The sequence below is a fragment of the Cydia pomonella genome, chromosome 1, assembly GCF_033807575.1.
Source record: "Cydia pomonella isolate Wapato2018A chromosome 1, ilCydPomo1, whole genome shotgun sequence".
NCBI classification, from domain to species: Eukaryota; Metazoa; Arthropoda; class Insecta; order Lepidoptera; family Tortricidae; genus Cydia; species Cydia pomonella.
This window is the reverse complement of record NC_084703.1, coordinates 1,603,226-1,628,384: the sequence shown is the minus strand read 5'-3', so window position 1 is coordinate 1,628,384 and position 25,159 is coordinate 1,603,226. Positions and strand designations below refer to the sequence as shown.

The 25,159-nt window shown below is 40.1% G+C and overlaps 2 protein-coding genes across 3 annotated transcripts in view; both read left to right on the top strand.

Moving 5' to 3' along the window:
- The first annotated feature begins 978 nt into the window (after positions 1-978).
- Positions 979-10,150, top strand: LOC133526437 (uncharacterized). 2 transcript variants are annotated; one of them, XM_061863071.1, is made up of 4 exons: positions 979-1,290; positions 5,419-5,519; positions 6,980-7,116; positions 9,984-10,150. In XM_061863071.1, exons 2-4 carry the CDS (start codon positions 5,423-5,425, stop codon positions 10,146-10,148), a joined length of 399 nt encoding a protein of 132 aa, XP_061719055.1. In that variant the 5' UTR covers positions 979-1,290; positions 5,419-5,422; the 3' UTR covers positions 10,149-10,150. The 2 variants fall into 2 exon arrangements, with proteins under 2 accessions (XP_061719055.1, XP_061719062.1); XM_061863078.1 differs by lacking the exon at positions 979-1,290 and adding an exon at positions 1,373-1,878.
- A 208-nt stretch (positions 10,151-10,358) lies between these two features.
- Positions 10,359-25,159, top strand: part of LOC133526450 (transcriptional repressor CTCF-like) — a 30,947-nt gene continuing 16,146 nt past the window's right edge. The window contains exons 1-9 of the mRNA XM_061863089.1: positions 10,359-10,565; positions 12,055-12,224; positions 15,192-15,361; positions 17,101-17,237; positions 18,467-18,617; positions 20,345-20,511; positions 21,648-21,784; positions 22,462-22,579; positions 24,583-24,699. Of these exons, the coding sequence (XP_061719073.1) occupies positions 10,362-10,565; positions 12,055-12,224; positions 15,192-15,361; positions 17,101-17,237; positions 18,467-18,617; positions 20,345-20,511; positions 21,648-21,784; positions 22,462-22,579; positions 24,583-24,699 (1,371 nt within the window). The 5' untranslated portion in view covers positions 10,359-10,361. The remainder of the gene's footprint in view (positions 10,566-12,054; positions 12,225-15,191; positions 15,362-17,100; positions 17,238-18,466; positions 18,618-20,344; positions 20,512-21,647; positions 21,785-22,461; positions 22,580-24,582; positions 24,700-25,159) is intronic.

Genomic DNA, 25,159 nt, shown 5'->3' with positions numbered 1-25,159 from the left:
ACCTACACTTTTTAAATTAGCCGCCTTTTTCTACTGATGGTAATGGCTTGCCAAACTATAATGAATAAAATACCTATAGAAAAATAATTGTCACACAACCGCGGTAAATAGGAATAAAAACTGGGAATTATATTTGCTGATATATTTTTTTAATTACCCACATAATATCATGTGATTTAGTATTAGATTTTGTATGATATGATTTGTGTTTGTAGTTTTCAAGAGATTATCGGGTTGATAACCGGTTTTTATCTATTACTCAACTCGCCATCTCTTTTCACCCCGGCAACAAATCACGAGGTGCCATAAAACATGGGTCGCACAAAAACAATTGATTGTTTATTTACCTCTGTTACTGACATGTCTCTGGTTTCTAAAACAATTCAAATCAGGCTAATTCGAAAGCACAGACCTGTAAATACCACCTATGATTAAAGCGTTAGTGCTATTTTAGATATGTCTTAGAAAGAGAGGCAAACAGCGAACATGCACTTGCTTTATAAAACTTTGAAGATGACCGTGACGGGTCGTTTTTTAAGGTCCGTCCAGACGGGAACATTTTTTCAATTCAATTAAATTTTTGGCCAATTTGATTAAATTGTCTGGTCAAATCTGGCCGTGCAATTTTGCTCGCATATTTCGACCGCCGATTATGACCTATATTACTAATAAAATAGAGGTGCGGACGCAAGAATACCAATTTTTGACGCTAGTATTCACGTTTTATGTTTTTTTTTATTTAGAGCGCTCAAATGTGCAAGTGTTTTTTTTTTTTTTATCGAACGATTTAATCATCCCATCTGGACTGACCTTTATACTGTAAAATGCAGTTGTTGCTTGATAGAAAGAGAGGCAAACAGCAAAGTCATGATGCAGGCTTTAATAAAATATTATAACGTACGTGGGTCGCGTAATCGCGGGTTAAGTAAACTTTGAGTGCTATTTGCCTGTCTTTTCTCAGGATTTTAGGAAAGAGACTATTTAATCTATATTTCTAAATAAAATGTGTAGTTTTTTTTGTGACAAGTAAGATTTTTTAAACTGGTATTACCGGGCAAACTTTCGGATGCGTTCATAACGCCATCTTGTTTGTCTCACCATAGACCATTTGACATTGACGAATATTCATCGCTGGCAACACTGCATCATTTTGTACTATTGTATCGTAGTTCACGCTGCGTCCGCCATTTCGCGTCAGCGTCACAGTCGCAAGAATTGATCGAGTTGAAGACCGAGACGCCCTCGTTGGGAAAAATTAGAAGTTATAGTTTTACCATTTGCGGGATCCAGGTATATTAACGAGATTTTACCTATTTTTGTTAGTTAAGATGCACTTTTCAGGATTTCTAAGTGGTTACACGGTAATAAGTTGGTCAATCAAGTGAAATTTCTGTCGAAATGTGCTTCATTTTCGTAACATCATTTGGCATATAGGCGACCTGACGACAGCGCTATCTGTGATGCCTTTTGCTAGGTAGTTTTCACTTAGTGGCGCTAATTTGTCATTATTCATTGATATTATGATAATGCAATAGAAGTTAATTATTTATTTTGTTCTTTCGTTTTGTAAAACGCGTGTTCGATTATTTGGCGGAATCCCTTCATAAGATGGCGGACATCCTAACGCCATTTATTTAGTTATATGTCGAGGGAACCGTTTTATTCGTTGTGCAAAGTGTTTGTGTTGAAAAGTATTCATAAAACTGCAGTGTGATGGACTTGTCTTCGGATTATTAACAATTTACAAAACAATTAAGAGTTCGGTATTGAATAAAAGCACGCATGATCATCGGTGGACGGTTATTTTCTCTGCTTTACGCATATCTCTAGGGTCGGTCAAGTACGCCGGGTATTGATTGATTATTATTTATATAGATGGTGAGTTGCTCTTTAGGTCACTGGGATGGGGTAATATATGGTTTGACAGCAGTAGAAAACACCCAGGATTTAGTTTCTGGAGTAGACACTAGACATGTAATAATAACAAAGAAGATAAACAATGAGAAGATACAGTAACCTCATTTGCCTACTCCTCCTTGCCTATTATTTGTGTAGGTATCCCGTACACAGTACTACAAAAAATAAAATACTTTACTTTTGTCTCAAACACCTTCATTGAAATCAGTAGTATTTTTGCAGTGAAAACTGACCCTGCACAGAAAATTTGACTTAAGATGTAGTTTAATACATTCAGTGCTAGCGCAAGCTACGCGCTATGAGTGTGGCCGATAACATGGGAAAAAGCATATGTAGGGAAAAGTGCCTGTGGACAGAGAACTGGTACCTAGCGGGTCACTGGTAGTGAGTGAATGTGTTAAAGAAAAGGCTCATATAAGACTTACCATTCAGTGTTCAGGAAAGGGAAAATATATTTTTTTGGCAAATACCAACTGGATTTAAGTAAATAAATGAATATTATAGGGACAATACACAAATTGACTAAGTCCTGCAGTAAGCTCAAGAAGGCTTGTGTTGTGGGTACTCAGACAATGTCTATGTCTCAGGAACAAATATCTTAACACATTCACTGCCGGGAACCCACCTGGTGGGCGCTCGTGAACTTTGTTCAGATGCCGGGTTGGCGGGTTGTTTTGTACGCAATAGACCACTGGTTTCTGGGGTAGTGTGCCGTTTTTTGTCTGGCAGTGAATGTGTTAAGTCATCATAAATAAATGCCCTTACCGGGATTCAAACCCGGGACCATCGGCTTCATAGGCAGGGTCACTACCCACTAGGTCAGACGGTCAGAAATAAATACATATGATGGATAAATATCAAGGCATTACGTGTTATCAATTTGACTATTTCAAGTGCATCCAGGGACCTGCAGTGCTCTTAGGACCGTTAGCTAAGAGTGGGAGGCCTATCCAAGATGACAATTGTACATTTATAGTTCGTGTCAACCATGATAATGCACAGATTTGTCAAATCTAACCTTTAGTAACATATTAATACAAGTCAAGGTCTTCGTGAACAACACGATCTGTACAAATGCTAAAAGAAAAAAATAATCAGGATGACAGATGCTATTGTATTGTATTGTATTCGGGCGATTTTCCGCAACTCGACGACTTGCGCCTATTTTGCGTGATATGTTGGGGGTGGGCTAGTTCTGCCAGCCCAGCTCCTCGAGGAATCCTATCAAACCTTTAATGTTGAGTAGGACCTCGGGGAGGTCTCTCGGAGATCCGAGATGTTTAGCCCTGTATGGAGTCACTCCGCTGCATTCCAGCACCACTTGAGAGGCTGTTTCTTCTGTCTCCATGCATCCTCGGCACAGGGGACTGTCTGTGACACCTGTTGTGAAAAGATGTTTGTTAAATAGTCCATGACCTGTTATGACACTGGTTACCATACTCAGTTGGACCTTCCCTAGTTGCAGGAGCGCCCTTGTGAGTTTTCCGTTGATGCCAGGCATGGCTTCTTTTGCCTGTCTGCATCCAGTCTGGTTCAGCCAGTGTTCTGTGTGTAGTTTCCCTGTACGTGGACAGATGCTATGAAACGTCATGTTTCTTACATTATGTTTAAGTTTCTGTCAAAGATTATCCTCTTATGCTCCCAGGGAGGGTTCTTTGTATTTATTTCTAATTCCATAGTAATGTTATTTGTATGCATGTTAATTTTAAGACATTTGGAAAAGTACATAGGACATTGCACGGTATAAAGACAATAGATGGACAATATTGGCAACGAAAAGGAGAGGCCCTATTGGCAAAAGGAAATGGGGAAAGCCATATAAACGATGGCTAGATGATATAAAAGAAACTGCAGGGAAAGACTGGCTAAACAAAGCGGAAGACAGGCAAAAATGGAGAGAGTGGAGGAGGCCTACACTCGAAGAGGGGTCCAAATTAAAAAAATTAATAGTAAATAACATACATAAAATCAACAGTAACTACTAACCATAAGAAACTTACTAACCAATATGCAAACAACGCCTAATGTAAAAATGGGAAATTTGGAAATAAAGGCTTTTTTTTTGGAAAAGTTGTGTGGAAGTGTGTGCTGCTGAGTTTCTTGCCGGTTCCATATTGGGAAATTCTCCTACATATTAGGAGGGATAACCCTTAACTGCTGACGTACGAATCCCATTTGTCTGTTTACAATAGTTGCTCTGATTTTATTTAATTTATATTGTATGTTATATTATTTTATATTTTTTATTATAATTATAGCCTTTTTGTCATGACACCCAAATGCTGTTTATTTGTTTCTTCACTGATGTGTTGTTATATGTATTGGGTGCCCGCTTGCCAGTCGGCATAGGTTTAAAAAATATGAAAAAATCGTAGAAGTAGAGCTTAAGAAAGACATTAAATGAAAACTATAGCGGACATGATCAGTTTAGCTGTTTTTGAGTTATCGCAAAAAGTTTTCCCTTCATAGTAAAAAGACTTACTTTAATTAGGTACTGATCATTTTGTTTTGATCATTGCCTATTTGTTTAACTCGGGTGAAAGGTACAGTTTCATCCCTTGGTTAACAATTTACTATACTTTAAGCTCCAGTTTAGCTTATTGTGACGGAAGAGTAACTGCGGAACGCTACTCTGAGCGTGGCCCGACATGCTCTTGGCCGGTTTTTTTACTTTCACCTGACCGTTGTCTGTTTGTAATCAAATCTTGCAAGTTAAATTTGATCCACTACCCGGTTTCCGATTGAGCTGAAAATTTGCATACATATGTAAGTCGGGTGACACTGCAATATTATGGTACCATCGAGTTGATCTGATGATGGAGACAAGACGTGGACATAGGAACTCTGTGATAAAACAACGCAACCTAATTGTGTTTGGGGTTTTTAGAATTTGTTCGATGAGTATTAGTTGCCTGTGGAAAGAAAAGTACAGTCAGCGATAAAAGCTTGTACCAAAAATGAAATTTTTGCCAAAAACTTATTAAATCTCTTACACCTTCATTCTTATCTGTTTTTGTTGCGTCATTACATGCTAAGAAAATACTAAAATTAGCGTTTATGAAGAAAAGAAATTATGAGCGGAAAACAATTTAACCTTTTCAACGCCAAAGACCACTAAAACTGTCATCGTCTGTCGTGCCCGCGACGCCAATGACCATCAAAAAGGCTATGGCGGACGTTGTCAAAGCGACTTTCCTACTGTCAGTTAAGCTTCATATTCGCTCTTCACCAGTTAACTTTTTGGCGTCCATGGCATTTCTTGACACGTGTGGAAAAGCGTTGAAAAGGTTAAGTGACACACCTCATCCATACGTCAGTGGTTAAGGGGTAAATCTTCTTATTCAGAGATGTAAGATTATAGCCAGCGTAGCTTTATTTGACTGTCATAAGCGCATTGTAATATCCCTACTTGAAAATGTATTGTTCTTTTTTTATGTTATTATTTTTTGTACTTAAACTATCTTAAACAGTAGCTATAGAAAAGGTTTGACTTGTCCACAGCAAAATGCCACCGCCCGATAAGAAGGCTATCGCGGACGGGAAGCTGATCCAGTCCTATTTAAACAACTACAATGCAACCAGCGAGACTCCTGTGTTGGACTGTAAGTAGATACTTCAACTCTTTTATTCATAAAACATTTTATTCATTTGGCAAGCTAGGCGATGTTTTCAAGTCCAAAATACCAGTCACTGAAAACCACGGCTTACAACCAATGTGTTCTCCCAGTAATGACCTATGTTGACTGTTGGAAGTGTCCACCAGCTAAAAATGGCATAGAGCTATGGAGCGCGCGATGATCGGGATCTCCCTGCGAGACAGAATTTGGAATGAGGACATACGCCAACGCACGGAAGTTACCGACGTCGCCAACTGCGCAGCTGAACTGGAAATGGGTCGGACATATCTGTCGCAGGGATGATGAGCGACTACTGTTCTGGGGACCTCGACTGGGAAGCTGAGGTGACGGAAAACCACGAGCCAGACGGTCAGACGATATCAGAAAGACGGCAGGGCCGACCTGGCATAGAACCGCCACATACAGAAATCCATAAAAGAGGCATATGTTCATCAGTGGACGCGAATATGCTGAGAAGAAGAGAGATTCATAAAACTGGACAGTGGTTGGATTATGTAAGCTTTTATTTATAGTCTGTATCTTTAGGTATTTAAAAAAAGGTAAACAAACAATTTGTACATTTTCGGGTAGTTTTAATATTTATTAGTTAACCAACCAAATACAAAACCACCTGGATCTGTCACTGAACGACGTGACTTTAAACCTACTTTATTTGATCATGTAATGTTTTCATCTACCCTCAACTGCCTTAAGGAGCCATTTGAGGGTAGATTTTGTTTACCTTTTTTTAAATACCTAAAGATACAGACTATAATTAGCAATATTTGCATGTATATTCGAGTTAAATCTTGCAAGCTAAAATAAGACCCACGTCCCATCACTCGATTAAGCTGAAACTTTACATACATATGTACATTGGGAGACGATGCAATATTATGGTACCATCGAGCTGATCTGATAATGGATACAGGAGGTAGCAATAGTCTCTCTGATAAAACAAAACGGTATTTGTGAGTATTTGTTGCCTGTTGAAAGAAAAGGTTGCCAGAGCTCAACGAGGGGAGTGGGGTTAGGGTCCGCAACGCGCATGTAACTCCTCTGGAGTTGCAGGTGTACATAGGCTACGGAGACTGCTTACCATCAGGCAGGCCGTATGCTTGTTTGCCACCGACGTAGTAGAAAAAAAAAAAAAAAGAAATGTTGTCAGCATCGAATTACCTATTCGCACATGTATCGTACAACGTTTTACAGTACATATTATGGCCCTTTAAATGTTCGACACAGTAACGTAATATGCTAATTTTCGCACTAGTGCGGTAAAGTAGCACCATATGTACTGTAATGTAAAAAAAATATTGCGATACAAGTGTGAAAAATAGGAAATTCGCAACAAGTGGAAAAAAAACATTTTATATTTCTGAAAAAGGCCAGTTGCAGCAATCATTATATGATATATCAAATCACAACACATTTATCTTTTTCAGTGAATGACGACGGCGGCGACGCAGACGAGATGCCCAGCAATGGCGTCACTTACTTCGTGGATGAGCAGGGCCGCTACTACTACCAGCAGGGGGATAACCAGTCCATCATGTCTCTGCCCACCCCGGATGATAATGATGTAAGTGTAGTTCGTACTACCAGCAGGGGGAGAACCAGTCCATCATGTCTCTGCCCACCCCGGATGATAATGATGTAAGTGTAGTTCAGGGTGGGGAGTGCCCAGCAATGGCGTCACTTACTTGTGGATGAGCAGGGCCGCTACTACTACCAGCAGGGGGATAGCCAGTCCATCATGTCTCTGCCCACCCCGGATGATAATGATGTAAGTGTAGTTCGTACTACCAGCAGGGGGAGAACCAGTCCATCATGTCTCTGCCCACCCCGGATGATAATGATGTAAGTGTAGTTCGTACTACCAGCAGGGGGAGAACCAGTCCATCATGTCTCTGCCCACCCCGGATGATAATGATGTAAGTGTAGTTCAGGGTGGGGAGTGCCCAGCAATGGCGTCACTTCGTGGACGAGCAGAGCTGCTACTACCAGCAGGGGAACCAGTCCATCATGTCTCTGCCCACCCTGGATGATAATGATGTATGTGTAGTTCGTACTACCAGCAGGGGGAGAACCAGTCCATCATGTCTCTGCCCACCCTGGATGATAATGGTGTAAGTGTAGTTCAGGGTGGTGAGTGCCCTGCAATGGCGTCACTTCGTGGACGAGCAGAGCTGCTACTACCAGCAAGGGAACCAGTCCATCATGTCTGCCCACCCCGGATGATAATGATGTATGTGTAGTTCATACTACCAGCAGGGGGAGAACCAGTCCATCATGTCTCTGCCCACCCTGGATGATAATGGTGTAAGTGTAGTTCAGGGTGGAGAGTGCCCAGCAATGGCGTCACTTCGTGGACGAGCAGAGCTGCTACTACCAGCAGCGGAACCAGTCCATCATGTCTCTGCCCACACCGGATGATAATGATGTACGTGTAGTTCGTACTACCAGCAGGGGAACCAGTCCATCATGTCTCTGCCCACCCCGGATGATAATGATGTAAGTGTAGTTCAGGGTGGGGAGTGCCCAGCAATGGCATCACTTCGTGGACGAGCAGAGCTCCTACTACCAGCAGGGGAACCAGTCCATTATGTCTCTGCCCACCCCGGATGATAATGATGTAAGTCCAGTTCAGGGTGGGGAGTGCCTAGCAATGGCGTCACTTTGTAGACCAGCAGAGCTTCTACTACCAGCAGGGGGAGAATTGTTCCATCATCAAGCTCTTAAGGCTGCTGAACTCGCTTCCGCCATGGGCACCGGTAGGGCTAAGATGGTTGGCTCTTTATCATTTGTCACCATGCCTGTCACGTTCTAACAAGTGTGTAAACGCGAAAGTGAAGGGCATAGTGACAAGTGATAAAATGGAATCATGCTGCCACCGCAGAATGTGATGTGTTTGCAAGTCGATGGGTGGTTGTGTATCAGATGTGTTTGTGAGGTGGACGACAGTTGATTGTGATCTGTTTTTTTTATTTATTTATTTAGAACACAAACAGTCACATATACAAATGGATTTGAAGTACAATGTAGTGTACTTAACATACTTAAGAATCATAAACCTGGAAGTTCATTATTAAGTACATAATGTTAACATACATACTAACAGCAGAAAGAAAATGAAATCATGAGCCATAGTGAAATTCTATTTACCAGTCTTCAGCTAAATAACTTTAAAACTTTATTGCAAACCGAATAGTAAATGCCTGGAACAAATTACCCTGTTGAGAAGAAGTTGTGAACTCTTGTAGTGTGAATCAATTTAAAAACAATCTTGACAGACTATCTAAGCAGTGAAATCGTGTTGTGAACTCTGATTTAGACGTACCAGCATCAGCTGCCTGTCAAAACTAAATAATAATAAAAATAAATAAATCAATCGGTATCTTATTTATTTATTTATTTAATCTTTATTGCACAATACATGAAGGTACAAATGGCGGACTTAATGCCTTAAGGCATTCTCTACCAGTCAACCAATGGGTCAAACCAGAAATATTAAGTAGGTGCAGTGTCTTTTATAGTAAATGAATTTGTAACCGAGACTATATATGAATATAAACTATATATTGATAAACTTACACATATACTTAATACAAATAAACATACATATATTAATACATACATAATTATACCAAGTGTGAATCATTAAATTGATGAAGAAGAAAGTTTGTCAAGGAAATACTTGCGCAACATGCGCTTGAATGTGAATTTGGTCTGCGCTTGTCTGATAGAGAGTGGGAGAACGTTCCAAAGTCTGATTGCCTGAACAGTGAAAGAATTGGACATGAAACCCGTTCGGTGTTGGGGGACAATGAGCTTAAGACTACGGGGAGAGCGAAGATCTGTGCCTGGACGTGGGGTAACAAATTTAAATTTCGAACGGAGATAATCTGGGGCGGACGGGTCAAACAAGATTGAATAGAGAGTACATAGAATACGAAGGGACCTGCGCTCTCGAATAGGGAGCCAATTAAGTTTTCTACGGAAAGAGGAGATATGGTCATACTTACGTTTAATGTAATAGGGCAGAATAAAAGTACATTAATAATAATAATTAATGAATGTGTGAAATTATATGTGTAATACTATGTTAAGTAGAAGATTGGTAAATAGGTTTAACATTCATGTCTGTTTCATTAAGTATAGGATAAGTTGTATTTTTTTTAACTCCTTATCTGGTAGGTATTAGGCCAACCGGAGAGTTACATTTATACATTGTTTTGTATCAGAGTGACACACAAATATCAGAGTGACTGACAAATTTTAGCTATTTGGGGCTTGATTACCGAGCGCCTACTGTATTATGAATAATCTTTATCACCAATCATTTTAATGTCTGTTTTTTTTGTGATCACTTCATATTCTAATATTGGCACATTATCATCTTTATATAAACAACAGTATATGTCAATTAAAATACAGCTCGATTTGCAGGAGGGTTTAGCGGAAGACGAGAACAACCTGATGGAGGAGGGGTACCAGACGGTGACGCTGGTGCCTTCGGAGACAGGGTCCGGGGAGGTCAGCTATGTGCTGGTGGTCCAGGAGGAGACCAAGCCTGTTCTCAATGTGGACATCAAGGTTGATCAGGTATGTTAATAACCTGATGGAGGAGGGGTACCAGACGGTGACGCTGGCGCCTTCGGAGACAGGGTCCAGGGAGGTCAGCTATGTGCTGGTGGTCCAGGAGGAGACCAAGCCTGTTCTCAATGTGGACATCAAGGTTGATCAGGTATGTTAATAACCTGATGGAGGAGGGGTACCAGACGGTGACGCTGGCGCCTTCGGAGACAGGGTCCAGGGAGGTCAGCTATGTGCTGGTGGTCCAGGAGGAGACCAAGCCTGTTCTCAATGTGGACATCAAGGTTGATCAGGTATGTTAATAACCTGATGGAGGAGGGGTACCAGACGGTGACGCTGGCGCCTTCGGAGACAGGGTCCAGGGAGGTCAGCTATGTGCTGGTGGTCCAGGAGGAGACCAAGCCTGTTCTCAATGTGGACATCAAGGTTGATCAGGTATGTTAATAACCTGATGGAGGAGGGGTACCAGACTTGATATTTCGGATTCCCTAAGAGTTCAATATTACGATCAAATAGGTCGCAAACAGGAGCCTACTATACAAATCTGATAAAAAAATAAGCGAAACTAAACCTTTAAAAACACAGAATAAAACCATTTTTACTTTATACTCAGGAATTTTCATCGAAGTTGTCTAAAGTTATCGTGGTTGTTACTATTATCGAAGAGAATTTAAAATAGAGGTGGATTATCAAAGAAAACTTTGCAGCCACAGTAAATTTACTGCCATCTATCGACACATGATTAAGTATTTTAGAACGCCATTTGACCTTGATCCATTTTATTTCACTGGTATGTATTAAATTTGTTGAATATCAAAAAGTGGCGCCATCTAATAGATCATAGGCGAAATGTATGGATGGCGGCATCGTTTCGAGCGATACCAGTGAAGGAATAAGGATCAAAGTCAAATGGCGTTCTAAGTTTTTAATAATGTCGAATGATAAATAAATTAACTTATTTTTTTTTTATTTTATTTAGCTTTTAGATTTATTTATTACACGACATACGATTGCATTACAAATTACATTCAATTTATATGAATCTATATTTTGATCGTCAAAAATAAATTCTGATAATGATTTTTTTTTTTTTTTTTGTGAATTTACTATGACTATAAAGTTTTCTTTGACAATCCACATCTATTTCAAATTCTCTATGCTACTACGGATGGTACAGTCGGTATCAAATAGATTTTGTCTGCCAAAGTAAATTGTAACATCTATTTTAACATAGAAATATATTTGGCCACTTTGACCGTTTAAATTTAACGCATTCACTGCCAGGGGGCGTGGCCTAGGAACAAACTTGTATGACGGTGAACGCATATATGCGTCGGTGGCAGTGAATGCGTTAAAGCTAGCAAATTGTACTAGCACGCCATCCCTTATTATCGGTGCCTCCGTGGACTTCAGTTTGTGTTATTGAGGGCCGGTTGTCAAACAAATAGTAGTCAACGTCTACATTTTACCCTATCTTCTAAGAGCGTTTCCTAACCTGGGGGTAATTACCCCCGTAGGGGTAAAACTGGTGTTTTACGCGGGTAATAAGCTGAATTAAATATAAAAGAAATTAGACCTGTGAGAAAGAATATTGATATTTATTGGGAGTAGGGATAATATCGGGTTCCCTAGTTAGTCATAGGGGTGTCAGAACTGAAAAGGTTAGGGACCACTGTTCTAAGATGAGATATTCACAGGATGTAGATGTAGTGTAGGGAAGCCCGGCCGGAAGCAGGCGGGCTGTCGATCGCGTGTTGCGTTCATTCAGCCCAATTCCCTGAAGTTGGAGCTGCAGGTTACTGTCCCGGCGGCATTCCCATACCAATCTCCTCAAATCTTCGTTTTCCTGCAGAACAGAAGGACATCTTTAAGTTCGACATCCTTTAGTTTTCTATTAGTGAGTCTCTACTCTCTATATTCACAGGAAGAGGAAGAGGACAAAGGCAACGAAGACGTGTACAACTTCGAGGAGGAGGGCGCGGAGGAGGCCTCCGAGGAGGAAGAGGAGGGCGCTAAGATAAAGAAGACGCCCAAGCGGCGCAGCATTCGCTCCAAGTTCACGTGCACCTTCTGCAACTACACCAGCCACCGCCGGTGAGTTACCTGAATCCTGTTTACAGTACATATGGTACTACTTTTCCGCACGCGTGAGGCAATGAGCACTTTCCGTGCATATGCCATGGGCGCCGCCAGGATTACTTTCAGGGAGGTGCATAATAAATGGAATAGAAGAATTGATGCAGAAATTTATTTTTCTTGTGTAATATAGTTCCGAGTTATGCTATCAAAATCATTGCAGATTTATATACACTATATGAGTTTTTAGCTCGAAATAAATGATTTTCATTTCATTTCATTTATATTGGTCTAACTCTAATGCTGGTGCAGACGCATAAAAAAACATGTAATTTTTTTTATATATTTTCTTACCTGCCAGGGGGGTGCAAGTGCACCCCCTTGCACCCTGCTGCCGGCGCCCATGCATATGTCGAAACTTTAATGAGTAATATGTACTGTAAAACGTTGTAAGATACACGTGCGAATAGGTAATTGGCATCTCGTGTCGATTTAAAACACTCCTTCGGTCGTGTTTTAATTTATCACCACTCGTTGCGAATTTCCTATTTTCTGCACTTGTATCGTAAATAACTATTTCATCACACTTGTTCGAAAAAGATCTTATTTCATGCAGGTGTACTGAAGGATAAAGGCCTATATAGTTCCCGCGGAGTTGTGGATTGCTCCTTTTTAATAGTTGTTTCCATCTACAAATCTTAGGGCAGAATTGTATCACAATAAATTCTTTTGGATTATAAGAACATGTTAATCTACTTTTAGGGGACCTGTAATGACCATATTTTTGTAAATATTGAATTTAAAATATCTTTTGGCACACATCACGTGACGAAACTCGAAACTTCTTCGAAGATTCTGATGACGTCACAACTCTTGAATTGACACTGTTAAATAAACAACAAATGACGAATGTCAGTTGACAGTTCGTATCTTCTACGTGTGTATGTAGTTGTGTCAAACCGTAAACTGTGACGTCACACAATTTTCTAAGAGCGTTTTGGGCGCGAAATTTCTCTCAAAATATATTTTGTTAATTGAACATATTTAAAGCCGTTTTCAGTATAAAAGTTGAATTTTAGGGCAACTTTTAGTTGATATAGAACGTAATACAAGTGTTTCAAAAAATTGGAAACAACCCTATTATGTCACTATTTCATACAAACCAAGTAGCGTAAATGGGTTTTACTTTAAAAATACTGGCATTAAAAAAAAAAAAGTTCATGTTTAAAATCTTCGATGCCTAACTTGTCAACAAATGACAATATGGCGGCTGACGCCCGAGAACGTTTTAAAACTAATAAATATAGCTGTCTCGGCACCAACTACGAATTCGTAGCTTTTGGTGTCGAGACACTTGGTCCGTGGGTCATAGGTGCGCGTGGGCTCCACAGGGAGCTTGGAAAGCGATTGAGGGAGGCAACGGGAGACCCTCGCGCAGGCAGTTTTCTCGCGCAAAGGCTTGCCGTCGCGATACAGCGCGGGAATGCTGCCTGCGTGATGGGCACCCTGCCAAGAGGCCAGGGTCTGTTTTATGTATCTTTATTTTTTCTAGGTAGGTTTAGTTTTAGTAGTTTTATTTTATAAGTAGTCATAATTTAATTTTATTCAAAATATATGGCGAACAAATGTTTCTTATTTCACCGTATTTAAGAATGATTTCGCTTAAAATTTAATTTTTTTTTCGCAAGTGTGATGAAAAACACTGTAACTCCGGGGGTAAGAATATTGCAAAATCGGGTCTTTCAAAATTTCACTTACCCCCCTCGTTGCACAGTGTACTATTTCTGCTAATAATAATAATTTTAACGACCTGTCTGGCCTAGTGGGTAGTGACCCTGCCTATGTAGCCGAAGGCCCCGGGTTCAAAACCTGGTAAGGGCATTTATTCGTGTGATGAGCATGGATATTTGTTCCCGAGTCATAGGTGTTTTCTATGTATTTAAGTATTTATAGATATTTATATATTATATATATCGTTCTCTAAGTACCCACAACACAAGCCTTATTGAGTTTACCATGGGACTTAAATAAATAAATAAAATAAAATAGCCTTTATTACTGAGATAGGGTATATATAGGGTTCAGTGTGTCTCCTGGCTAAGGCCTCTAAATCTCTCTAGTGGTTCATAGCCGCTCTTCTCCAAAACGGTCCCGCTGTTAGCGTTATTTCGTTTTCCCACCTGCAGAACTGTGGGCGTTTCTTGCGAATATATCCTCTAGGCTACCAGTTTGTTATTTCTTTACTCCACTTTCCTTCTTTAGAGCGCAACATATCTCCCGTCCATTTCCATTTTAATTGGTCTATTCTATGTAAAATATCTGTAAATTTGATCTTTTCTCTATGTCAATATTTCTAGTACCATGGGACTTAGTCAATTTGTAAAATATTATAATGTCGTAAAATATGTATTATTTATTTAGAAGCGCTGGACTTGCGGTAAGAGCGTGCGACTTGCAATCCGGAGGTCGCGGGTTCAAACCTCGTATCAATGAGTTTTTCGGAACATCGTGAGGAAACCGGACTAATCCCAATATGGCCTAGTTTACCCTCTGGGTTGGAAGGTCAGATGGCAGTCGCTTTCGTAAATACTCGGGATTGGTTGCCAAAAGGTGACGACCGGTTTGGCCTAGTGGGTAGTGACCCTGCTTACGAAGCTGATGGTCCCGGGTTCAAATCCTGGTAAGGGCAATTATTCGTGTGATGAGCATGGATATTTGTTCCTGAGTCATGGGTGTTTTCCATGTATTTAAGTATTTATAAATATTTATATATTATATATATCGTTGTCTAAGTACCCTCAACACAAGCCTTAATGAGCTTACTGTGGGACTTAGTCAATTTGTGTAATAATGTCCGATAATATTTAAATTTAATATAATAATATTTATTTAAAGCGGACTCCAGGCTCCCATGAGCCGTGGCAATATGCCGGGACAACGCGAGGAAGAATATTTATTATTTATTTATAATAAGCACCCTTCCAGCTACCTCCTTCTCCGACACATGAAGACCCACTCAGAAGACCGGCCGTACAAGTGCAAGGTGTGCGAGCGGGGCTTCAAGACCATGGCCTCTCTGCAGAACCACGTCAACATGCACAACGGGGTCAAACCACACGTCTGCAAGTACTGCAACAGTCCCTTCACCACCTCAGGTCAGTACTTAATTATTATTATTTTATTTGATACACTAGCGGCTCATGGAGCTGATGCGTGTATATCGCAGCACTTGTGTTTATTTAGCACTTTTTAATGTTGTAAAATGTGTATCTCGCTCTGTGTGGTAGGGCACAGCACAGCGGATGTCATTCCAGATCTAGAGCGGAGCCCAACTGGGGAAGTACGAGTACCTCCACCTTACAGAAAACCGCAGCCAAATAACATTAGACCCTACTCATAGTGTTGTGTTCCTGCCGGTGAGTAAGGTTGCCAGAGCTCAAGGAGGGGGTGGGGGGGATGCTAGGGTCGGCAACGCGCATGTGACTCCTCTGGAGTTGCAGGCGTACATAGGCTACGGAGACTGCTTACCATCAGGCGGGACGTATGCTTGTTTGCCACCGACGTAGTATAAAAAAAAACTAGTCTATTTTTGAAAGAGTTCACTGACGGTGCACTAACAACAGTTTCTGGTAGAGAGTTCCACACATTTACTACACGATTTGGCAAGAAGTGTTTCCTAGGGTTGCTAGCACATGGAGGTTTGACTAGTTTTTAGAGTGTCCTCTCAACCTTACATTCTGGCTTGATATGTATAGGTCTTTAAGGAACATTGTAGTGTCCAGTCAATTCTTACGAACCATGTAGGTTTACTTTTAAAATACTGACGTTTGTAATTTAAAATTATTGTTTTTTTTAAAAGTCCCATACCCATATGCCAGGAAATGCTTGTAAGGAAATGGCGATGGATCGGACACATGCTCCATAGACCGGACAACCACCTGTCCAAGCGGGGTCTCCCCTGACAATAGCCTGGCAGTAGACGGTCAGGGCGGCCTCACCAGATGGAGGCGATCAGTTGAGAAGGAGGCTGGCTCAACTGGCCTCTGCTGGAAAGAGCTGGAAGTAGCCGCTCCGGATCATGACGAATGGGAAATTCTTCTGCGAGTCCCTAATGAGAGATTGTGAATTACATCGTCATCATCATATTGAAAAAGATTTACTTTCATTAATTTAATAGGCGTTAAACATATTTTACACAATTTTGAATCGTGGCTGAATGCCAGATAGGTCTGTGCCTTCGATGCCTAACCTGTCAAATATGGAAGGTAGAGATAAGGAATGAAATCTCCATGTTCCAAAAAGTGTCTGTCAAAAAACCTTAAATATAATGTCTAGGTTCTTAGCTACTCTAGTGCTACTCTGGAGAGTTTTGAAACAATTATTTATAGCTGACAGCTGGACACTTTTGCAACAGTTCTGCCTATGGAGATTTTATTCCTTACCTCTACCTTCCATACTGTCAAACAATTACAACATGGCGGACGAATATTTGAAATGACACCGTATATAAGAATTATTTCCCTCAAAATTTAGTTTTTTCTTCGCAAGTGTGATGAAAAACATTGTTTGTAACGCCGGGGGTAAGAGTATTGCAAACTCCGGTTTTTAATTCCTTATCACCCTCGTGTCCAATATTTTACTTACACCCCTCGTTGCACAATGTACATATGGTGCTACTTTCCTGCACGCGTGCGGGGATGAGCAATTTCCGTGCATATGTCGAAACTTTAATGAGCCATATGTACTGTAAAACGTTGTACGATACCATGTGAATAGGTAATTCGCAACTTGTTTCGATTTAAAACACTCCCTTCGGTCGTGTTTTAATTTATCGCCACTCGTTACGAATTTCCTTTTTTTCGCACTTGTATCGTAATGTACTATTGTCGTACAGGCGAGCTGGTACGCCACGTCCGCTACCGGCACACGCACGAGAAGCCGCACAAGTGTACCGAGTGTGACTACGCGTCGGTCGAGTTGTCCAAGCTGAGGCGACACGTGCGGTGTCACACTGGCGAGCGACCCTACCAGGTACACCCCTGTCCTACCCTACCAGGTACACCCCTGTCCTACCCTAGCAGGTAAACCCCTGTCCTACCCTACCAGGTACACCCCTGTCCTACCCTACCAGGTACACCCCTGTCCTACCCTAGCAGGTACACCCCTGTCCTACCCTAGCAGGTAAACCCCTGTCCTACCCTACCAGGTACACCCCTGTCCTACCCTAGCAGGTACACCCCTGTCCTACCCTACCAGGTACACCCCTGTCCTACCCTAGCAGGTACACCCCTGTCCTATCTTACCAGGTACACCCCTGTCCTAGCCTAGCAGGTACACCCCTGTCCTACCCTACCAGGTATACCCCTGTCCTACCCTACCAGGTACACCCCTGTCCTACCCTACCAGGTACACCCCTGTCCTACCGTATACGCTGTACTAACATTTATTATTTCCTATTACGAAGACTATTAGTATCGCTACCATCAGTGTGGGACAGGGACACATATATATACACCGTGTTTTTATTGAATTCCGTTAACTTCGGGGTATTGGTAAGTACGTTTAAGGAAATTAAATGGCATATTATGAATCCTTGTTATTTGAAATAAATGATTAATAAATAAAAAATAGTTAATGAAAAAAATTTTTTTTTTTTTTTAGTAATTAATTGTTGCATATAGCGTTGTTGTAATACGGGCATTGCATTTAACTCAACCAAACAATTGAAAACTGACATCTCAATGTCATTTCGAACATCGATCGTGAGAGATAGTATTTACGTTTAGTAGCAAATATATTAACTCGTACTAAACATTAATCAATATGTAAACAAGCCCTAAGGTAAATGTATACGCTCGCAAGGGCCTTATAAGACAAAAATGAATTATTGATTATCTCCGAAATTAAGTTAATTAGAATAACGAATACTTAATTTAAGCTCAGGAATGTACCCTTGAAATTAAAAACACGGTGTATAGACCAGCTAAGTTATGTTGAATATAAGTATTCGATGCTTTTTTGTTACACGTCACATTTTAGGGCAATCCCACGCTAGCGTCTTGAGCGTCGGCGTCTAGTCAGCGCTATGGAAAATGGCGTCGCTGCGCAGTTGCGCCATCGTTGCGTCCATCAGCAATAGAGTCGACTAGACGAGCTTGAGAGACGCTAGTGCTAGACGTAAAAATTCGAGTAGTACAGTGGTTTTACCATATATATTTCAGACAAAATAACCTGCCTCTAACGTAAGTATTTTATTCCAGTGCCCGGACTGCACATACGCCTCACCAGACACGTTCAAGTTGAAGCGACATCTGCGCACACATACTGGTGAAAAGCCCTACAAGTGCGACAGCTGCAACATGTGCTTCACGCAGTCCAACTCGCTCAAGGCCCACAAGCTCATACACAACGGTAAAATAATTTCGGATAATTTATTTACCAGAATTATGTCATATGACATATGACACTAATAATTGATTAAATAAATAAATACATAAATAAATATTATAGGACATTATTACACAAATTGACTAAGTCCCACAGTAAGCTCAATAAGGCTTGTGTTGAGGGTACTTAGACAACGATATATAAATATTTATAAATACTTAAATACATAGAAAACACCCATGACTCACATGACATGACATGAAAGTGCTGCAAAGGTCATGTAATGTAACTGATACTTACTAATAGCCCCCGTTTAGCCTTTTTTGACTGAATGGTAACAATAATAAATATAGGGGGGGAGGGGTTAGGGTCAGCAATAAATAAATATTATAGGACGTTATTACATAAATTGACTAAGTTCCACAGTAAGCTCAATAAGGCTTGTGTTGAGGGTACTTAGACAACGATATTTATAAATACTTAAATACATAGAAAACACCCATGACTCGGGAACAAATATCCATGCTCATCACGAATAAATGCCCTTACCAGGATTTGAACCCGGGACCATCAGCTTCGTAGACAGGGTCACTACCCACTAGGCCAAACTGGTCGTCAACCATCTAAGAATAAAATGTCTAAGATACTCCAATTATAAAGCCCGACCAGGAATATATGATCATTGTCAAGAGGGCGCTGTTATTCTCATGTATAGGATGACAGTTCAGTTTAGTATGAAAAAATTAGTTCCAGTGAAATTCCGCAACATGGCGCGTGATCATATATTACTGGTCAGGCTTTACGTCTATTTACAATTGGCTACTTGACAGTTTTTTGTAAATAATGTCAATCGATCTTGATTTTCCTGAGGATCAAATGTCTATATAGGACTCATGGCATTTAAGCAACACAAAGGTCAGAAATGAGAGTTAAAGTCTGACGCTCGCACTCTACGATTGAAACGCCTCTAACAAAATGTATGGAAGATCAAGAAAATTGCTATTTTAACCCTGAAATATTGCGTTTTTATATATAGTTGTCATACAAGTTATTTTTCAATTTGTTTTTGATAATTAGAAAAAAAAAATTCAGACTTTGGGGTGTTGTATTTTTTTAAATCTTAGTATTTCTTTTTAAATTCCACCCTTTTTATAATGGATGACCCATTTTCTATCCATTTAACTAAATTTTTGTTATAATATTCAACATGAGACAAGGACTTAATTATACTTCAATCTGGCGTACAGTTCTGTACGGGTTCTGTTTTTCTAATATTGGCTACAAACACAAGTTACATATAGGAGTCAGCTATTGCATATGGCGTATTCATTAAAAATAAATCAAATTTCTAATTTAGGTTCTCTGATGTCTTTTCCGATATAAAACGTTTAAAATTAAAACATTGGCGAAACGAAATGTCCATATTTTAGACACAGGCGTATACCCCTTTTCTAGACCGCACCAATCAACAAGGTTTTCCCAAAAAATCCAAATATATTCCAATTAATCCAGCTCTGATGATTCATTTGAAGACAAGTAACATTTCCTGAAAGTGTAATCTAATTTGAACCTTAAATCGGAATGCTAAAGTTGAAATTCTAATGGCGCGTATGTGGTCGATAAATCGTACTATGCCTGGAAAAGAGATACTACACTTGGGTTGGTTTTTGCCGATTTCCAAACTGTTTTCACCTAGTTTATGACAACTGGCATAGTTCATGAGTATACTCATGTTGTTTTTTTTATTTCAGTGGCAGAGAAACCCGTGTACCGATGCGAGCTCTGCCCAGCCAAGTGCGGACGTAAAACTGACCTCCGGATCCACATACAGAAGCTGCACACCTCGGACAAGCCCCTCAAGTGCAAGCGGTGCGGGAAAACGTTCCCCGACCGCTACTCCTGCAAGCTACACAATAAGGTACAGAAAACAGCAGCCAAATAACACTAGACCCTACTCATAGTGTTGTGTTCCTGCCGGTGAGTAAGGTTGCCAGAGCTCAACGAGGGGGGCCGGGTTTACATAGGCTACGGAGACTGCTTACCATCAGGCGGGCCGTATGCTTGTTTGCCACCGACGTAGTATAAAAAAAAAGGTGCTGTAATGGATCGCTTTTCACTTCTCGCTTCCCTCGTTGTCACATTTAGGGAGCAAATATTATGATTGATAGGGTGTTTTTCATGAAAAATTTAATTTGTTGACAGACTGTCGCTTAATTTTGACTTGCATTCTCAAGCCTCTTATGTTTAAATCCGTTTGTGTGTAGCCATTTTCAGAAAATGCATATAACTTTTTTGAGAAATTAGAATATTAAAGAGTTATTTCTGCTCAGAGTCACGAATATTTTTTGACAGAATTTATTCCCAGTTTGTCATATAGATTGTATGATTGATTGTGAGTCAAAAGGAGATATATTATTTTTCACCACACCAACTGGTAAAGGCCCTCTTGATTGTTCAAAAACTAATGAGAAAAATGCATTTTATCCACATGTGGGGCAAAGTAATCAGATGCAAATTTTGAGTCCTTTCCTTATGTTAGCTGGTAGAATTTACTTTAAAATTATAATTTTGGATGGTAAATTTTTAATTAAGTTCATTTGTATTTGATTTGATTTTGTTTTTTTGTTGGTATTTCATAGTTAGTATTTTCCTCGCGTTGGTGTGGTGAAAATGTTGTGTTTCACTCGGAGGCAAAGTTTGTTTAACCCTCGTGCCTTGAAACCCTCGCAACGCTCAAGATTCCACTTCTCGATTCAATTTTGGAATCTTTCGCTTGCCCGGGTATCAATATTAGCACGAGCGGTTAAACAACAACTTTGCCCCCTTGTAAAACAAATAACTATTTTCAATTGAAAGTGCTTCTGAGACTGTGTTATAACACCAAAAAAAGGCTATAATAAGTCCTGCTTTTAGTTATAATATTGCTTACACTGTTACACCATACGCTTAAATAAATTTAAACCAACAAATTTAAAAGTTTGCGTTATTCGTAAAAATATTTACATTATATTAAACTTAGTATCTGCTTACTGATAGTGTCCTTTGTTGTTTTAGACTCACGAAGGGGAGAAGTGTTTCAAGTGCGACCTGTGCCCGTACGCGTCGACCATGCTGCGCCACCTCAAGTCGCACATGCTCAAGCACACCGACGAGAAGCCCTTCGTGTGCACCGAGTGCGACCAGAGCTTCCGGTAACTATACTAGACTACCTTAACTCTGTAGACTCACGAACAGGCAAGTGCGACCTGTGGCCGTACGTCGACCATGGTGAACCACTAGTCGCACATGCTCCAGCACAGAGACGAGTAGCCCTTCGTGTGCACCGAGTGCGACCAGAGCTTCCGGTACTTGACATACGTTATAAGGAATCTGCCTCATTTGTTATTAATTTGTTTGTGATAAGAAATAAATGATAAATACTCAGTTTTACTTTTTTTTGTTATTTATTCGGATATTATATCAAATAATAGATTATTTTATATATAATCTAACTGTAATAGGTTGCCTTATTAAAAAGTTGCTCCAGTCTACGGTTGCCTAGGTTGACTGGACCTACTAAGTCAAAGTCAATCATCATTCGCTTGCCCTTATCCCATTCATTTGGGGTCGGCGCAGCATGTCTTTTTCTTCCATATCTCATATTTCGAAACGAGTGGCGATATATTAAAACACGACCGAAGGGAGTGTTTTTAATCGACACGAGTTGCGAATTACCTATTCGCACATGTATCGTACAACGTTTTACAGTACATATGGCCCTTTAAATGTTCGACACAGTAACGTAATATGCTAATTTTCGCACTAGTGCTATAAAGTAGCACCATATGTACTGTAAACATTTTTATCAAAGTTTTTTTTTGTTGTTTAGTCAGAAGCAATTGCTGCGGCGGCACCAGAATCTGTACCACAACCCGGACTATGTGCCCAAGCCGCCCAAGGAGAAGACTCACGCCTGCCACGAGTGTAAACGCACTTTTGCGCACAAGGTTGGTCCTCGTTTCTAATATATTTAGTCTCTTTTCATCACACTTGCCCGAAAAAGATCTTATTTCATGCAGGTGTACTCAAGGACAAAGGCCTATTTTGTTCCCGCGGGTGTTATGGGTTGTAAAAAAAGGTATAACTCCCTAGGGTGTTATAGATTTTTGAAAAAATATGTCACTTATTCATACAAACCAAGTAGCATTAACGAGTTTTACTTTTAAAATACTGTTTGTAATTTAATATGTTTGTTTATATTTAAAAATATTTAATTTGTTTAATTTAAGTGCTGTTTAAAATATTTTTACATAATTTTCAATCGTGGCTGAATGCCGAATAGGTCTGTGCCTTCCATGCCTATATATATACAGATTGGTCCCGTTTATGTCAAAACTCAGTTCTGATGAAGGGATCCCTAAGGAATCGACGGAACTCTTCAAATGTGAAAGGCATGACATATAATGATTTTTGTATTTTCATCAACAAATCAAGTATTTAAATTTGTAGAAGTGACATTTGATGAAGTGGAACTGTTCATGATGAACAGAACGGAACTCTTCAACGATGCATAGTTCACGTTTGGCAATTTGTTCTCTTTGCATGTTTGTAAAGCAGGCACATTTTTATACAAATCTGAAATGTGTCAAGGTGGGTGCGGTGACAAAAAAAAAACATGTTACCTCCTTTTCTACTTAATTAGGCGTAGGACGCTGTCTTTTTAATTTAGTTGTATGAAATCAAAAATCAACAATAACTGTTCTTTCACTAGTCTCCCCCATTGAAATCGGTTTTTTTTTTTATTACGTTGTTTAAGCTTACACGGGGTACAGGTTATGTTAAAGTATGTAACAACTGCACAATAAATACTGGAAGGAAATGGACACATGCAGGCAGACCAAGGATTTTCTACCGGAACTGAACCACAAACTCACCAAAATACTACTGAAAACACCTAGACATCAACTACGTAAAATAGTAGGATTAATTACGGGACATAACACACTTAACAAACACCTACACAATATGGGTAAAACAGACAGCCCCATGTGCAGAGCGTGCATGGAAGAAGAAGAAACAACAAAACATATTCTCCTAGACTGCAAACAGGTAGAAGTATACAGGAACAAATACCTAGGGACTCCGTGCACACTAGGAGAGGCAATTAGCAACCTGAAAACTTTGCTAGGCTTCGTGGAGGAGCTGGGGTGGTTAGAGTAGCGCTACCTCGTTTCACGCAAAATAGGCACAATGGTTGTCGATTTGCGGAAAATGCCCAGAAGCACTAACTAACTAACTAACTAGTATGTAACTACTTTTGAGTGGCATTAACGTGAGACACTTCATTCGGTTAATGTCTGTTTTAATTTTTTGTGTTTTAATTATTTATATAAGAATTCAAGCCTTGGCGACCCTCTACATCTCTAAGGATAATTTAATATCTTTTTTTATATTTTATCTCTGACACTTAGAGACTTATACATCTCTAAAGAATTTTAGTATTTTATGGTTTTATTTTATTTATCACAGTTTTTTTGTGTAATTTGACATTTAGAAACAGTATACATCTCTAATAAAGTATTTATTATTTCATCGATTCATTATTTGTAATTGTTTTTTTTTTAATTGATTGTTTGTAAAAATGGACATGTAAAAGTGTCCCTGTGGCCTATTTGCTGAATAAATGTTTGATATTTCCAAGAGATGTTCAAGCGCAACAACAATAACCGTCTGAGAGGTCATCATTTAAAGCTGGAAAGGCATAGGGCTCACAGTAACCCATACAAACACTTTTTCAGCAATCGAGTGGTGAGGGCTTGGAACAGGCTCCCAGAAGTAGTGGTTTCAGCACCAAATGTGAACCAGTTTAAAAATAAATTAGACAAGGACATGATATCTACTACTCGTTCATGATAACTATCTTTATGAATATTGGATACAGGTCATATCAGTTGTCAAACTGCCTGCCTGCTTATTAAATAATAATAATAATATTTATTTTGACCAACAGGGCAACCTGATCCGACACTTGGCAATCCACGACCCGGACTCGGGGCACACCGAGCGCGCCCTCGCGCTCAAGATCGGCCGCCAGCGCAAGATCAAGTACATGCAGCCGCGCGCGCAGGTAACACCAGATCGGATCATTTTTTTTTTAATACTACGTTGGTGACAAACAGGCATACGGCCTGCATGATGGTAAGCAGTCTCCGTAGTCTATGTACGCCTGCAACTCCAGAGGAGTTACATGCGCGTTGCCGACCCTAACACTCCGCACCCTCGTTGAGCTCTGGCAACCTTACTCACCGGCAGGAACACAACACTATGAGTAGGGTCTAGTGTTATTTGGCTGCTGTTTTCTGTAAGGTGGTACTTCACCAGTTGGGCTCTGCTCTAGATCTGGAATGACATCCACTGGCTGTGCCCTACCACACAAAGCGAGATGACATCACAATGCCCATACCTCTCTTGTGGACGTAGTTTAAGGACGTACCCGGGTCCTTTCTTTCGCATAATTATCGAAAGTCATAATTTAATGATAGTCATATTATCATTAGTCATAACTCTGAAACCGTTTACTTTTCAGG

Coding starts and splice junctions, on each gene's coding strand:
- LOC133526437 (XM_061863071.1), top strand. CDS start 5,423: ATGCCACCGCCCGATAAGAAGGCTATCGCGGACGGGAAGCTGATCCAG. Junction 5,520..6,979: donor CGAGACTCCTGTGTTGGACT/GTAAGTAGATAC, acceptor TATCTTTTTCAG/TGAATGACGACGGCGGCGAC. Junction 7,117..9,983: donor CCACCCCGGATGATAATGAT/GTAAGTGTAGTT, acceptor CTCGATTTGCAG/GAGGGTTTAGCGGAAGACGA.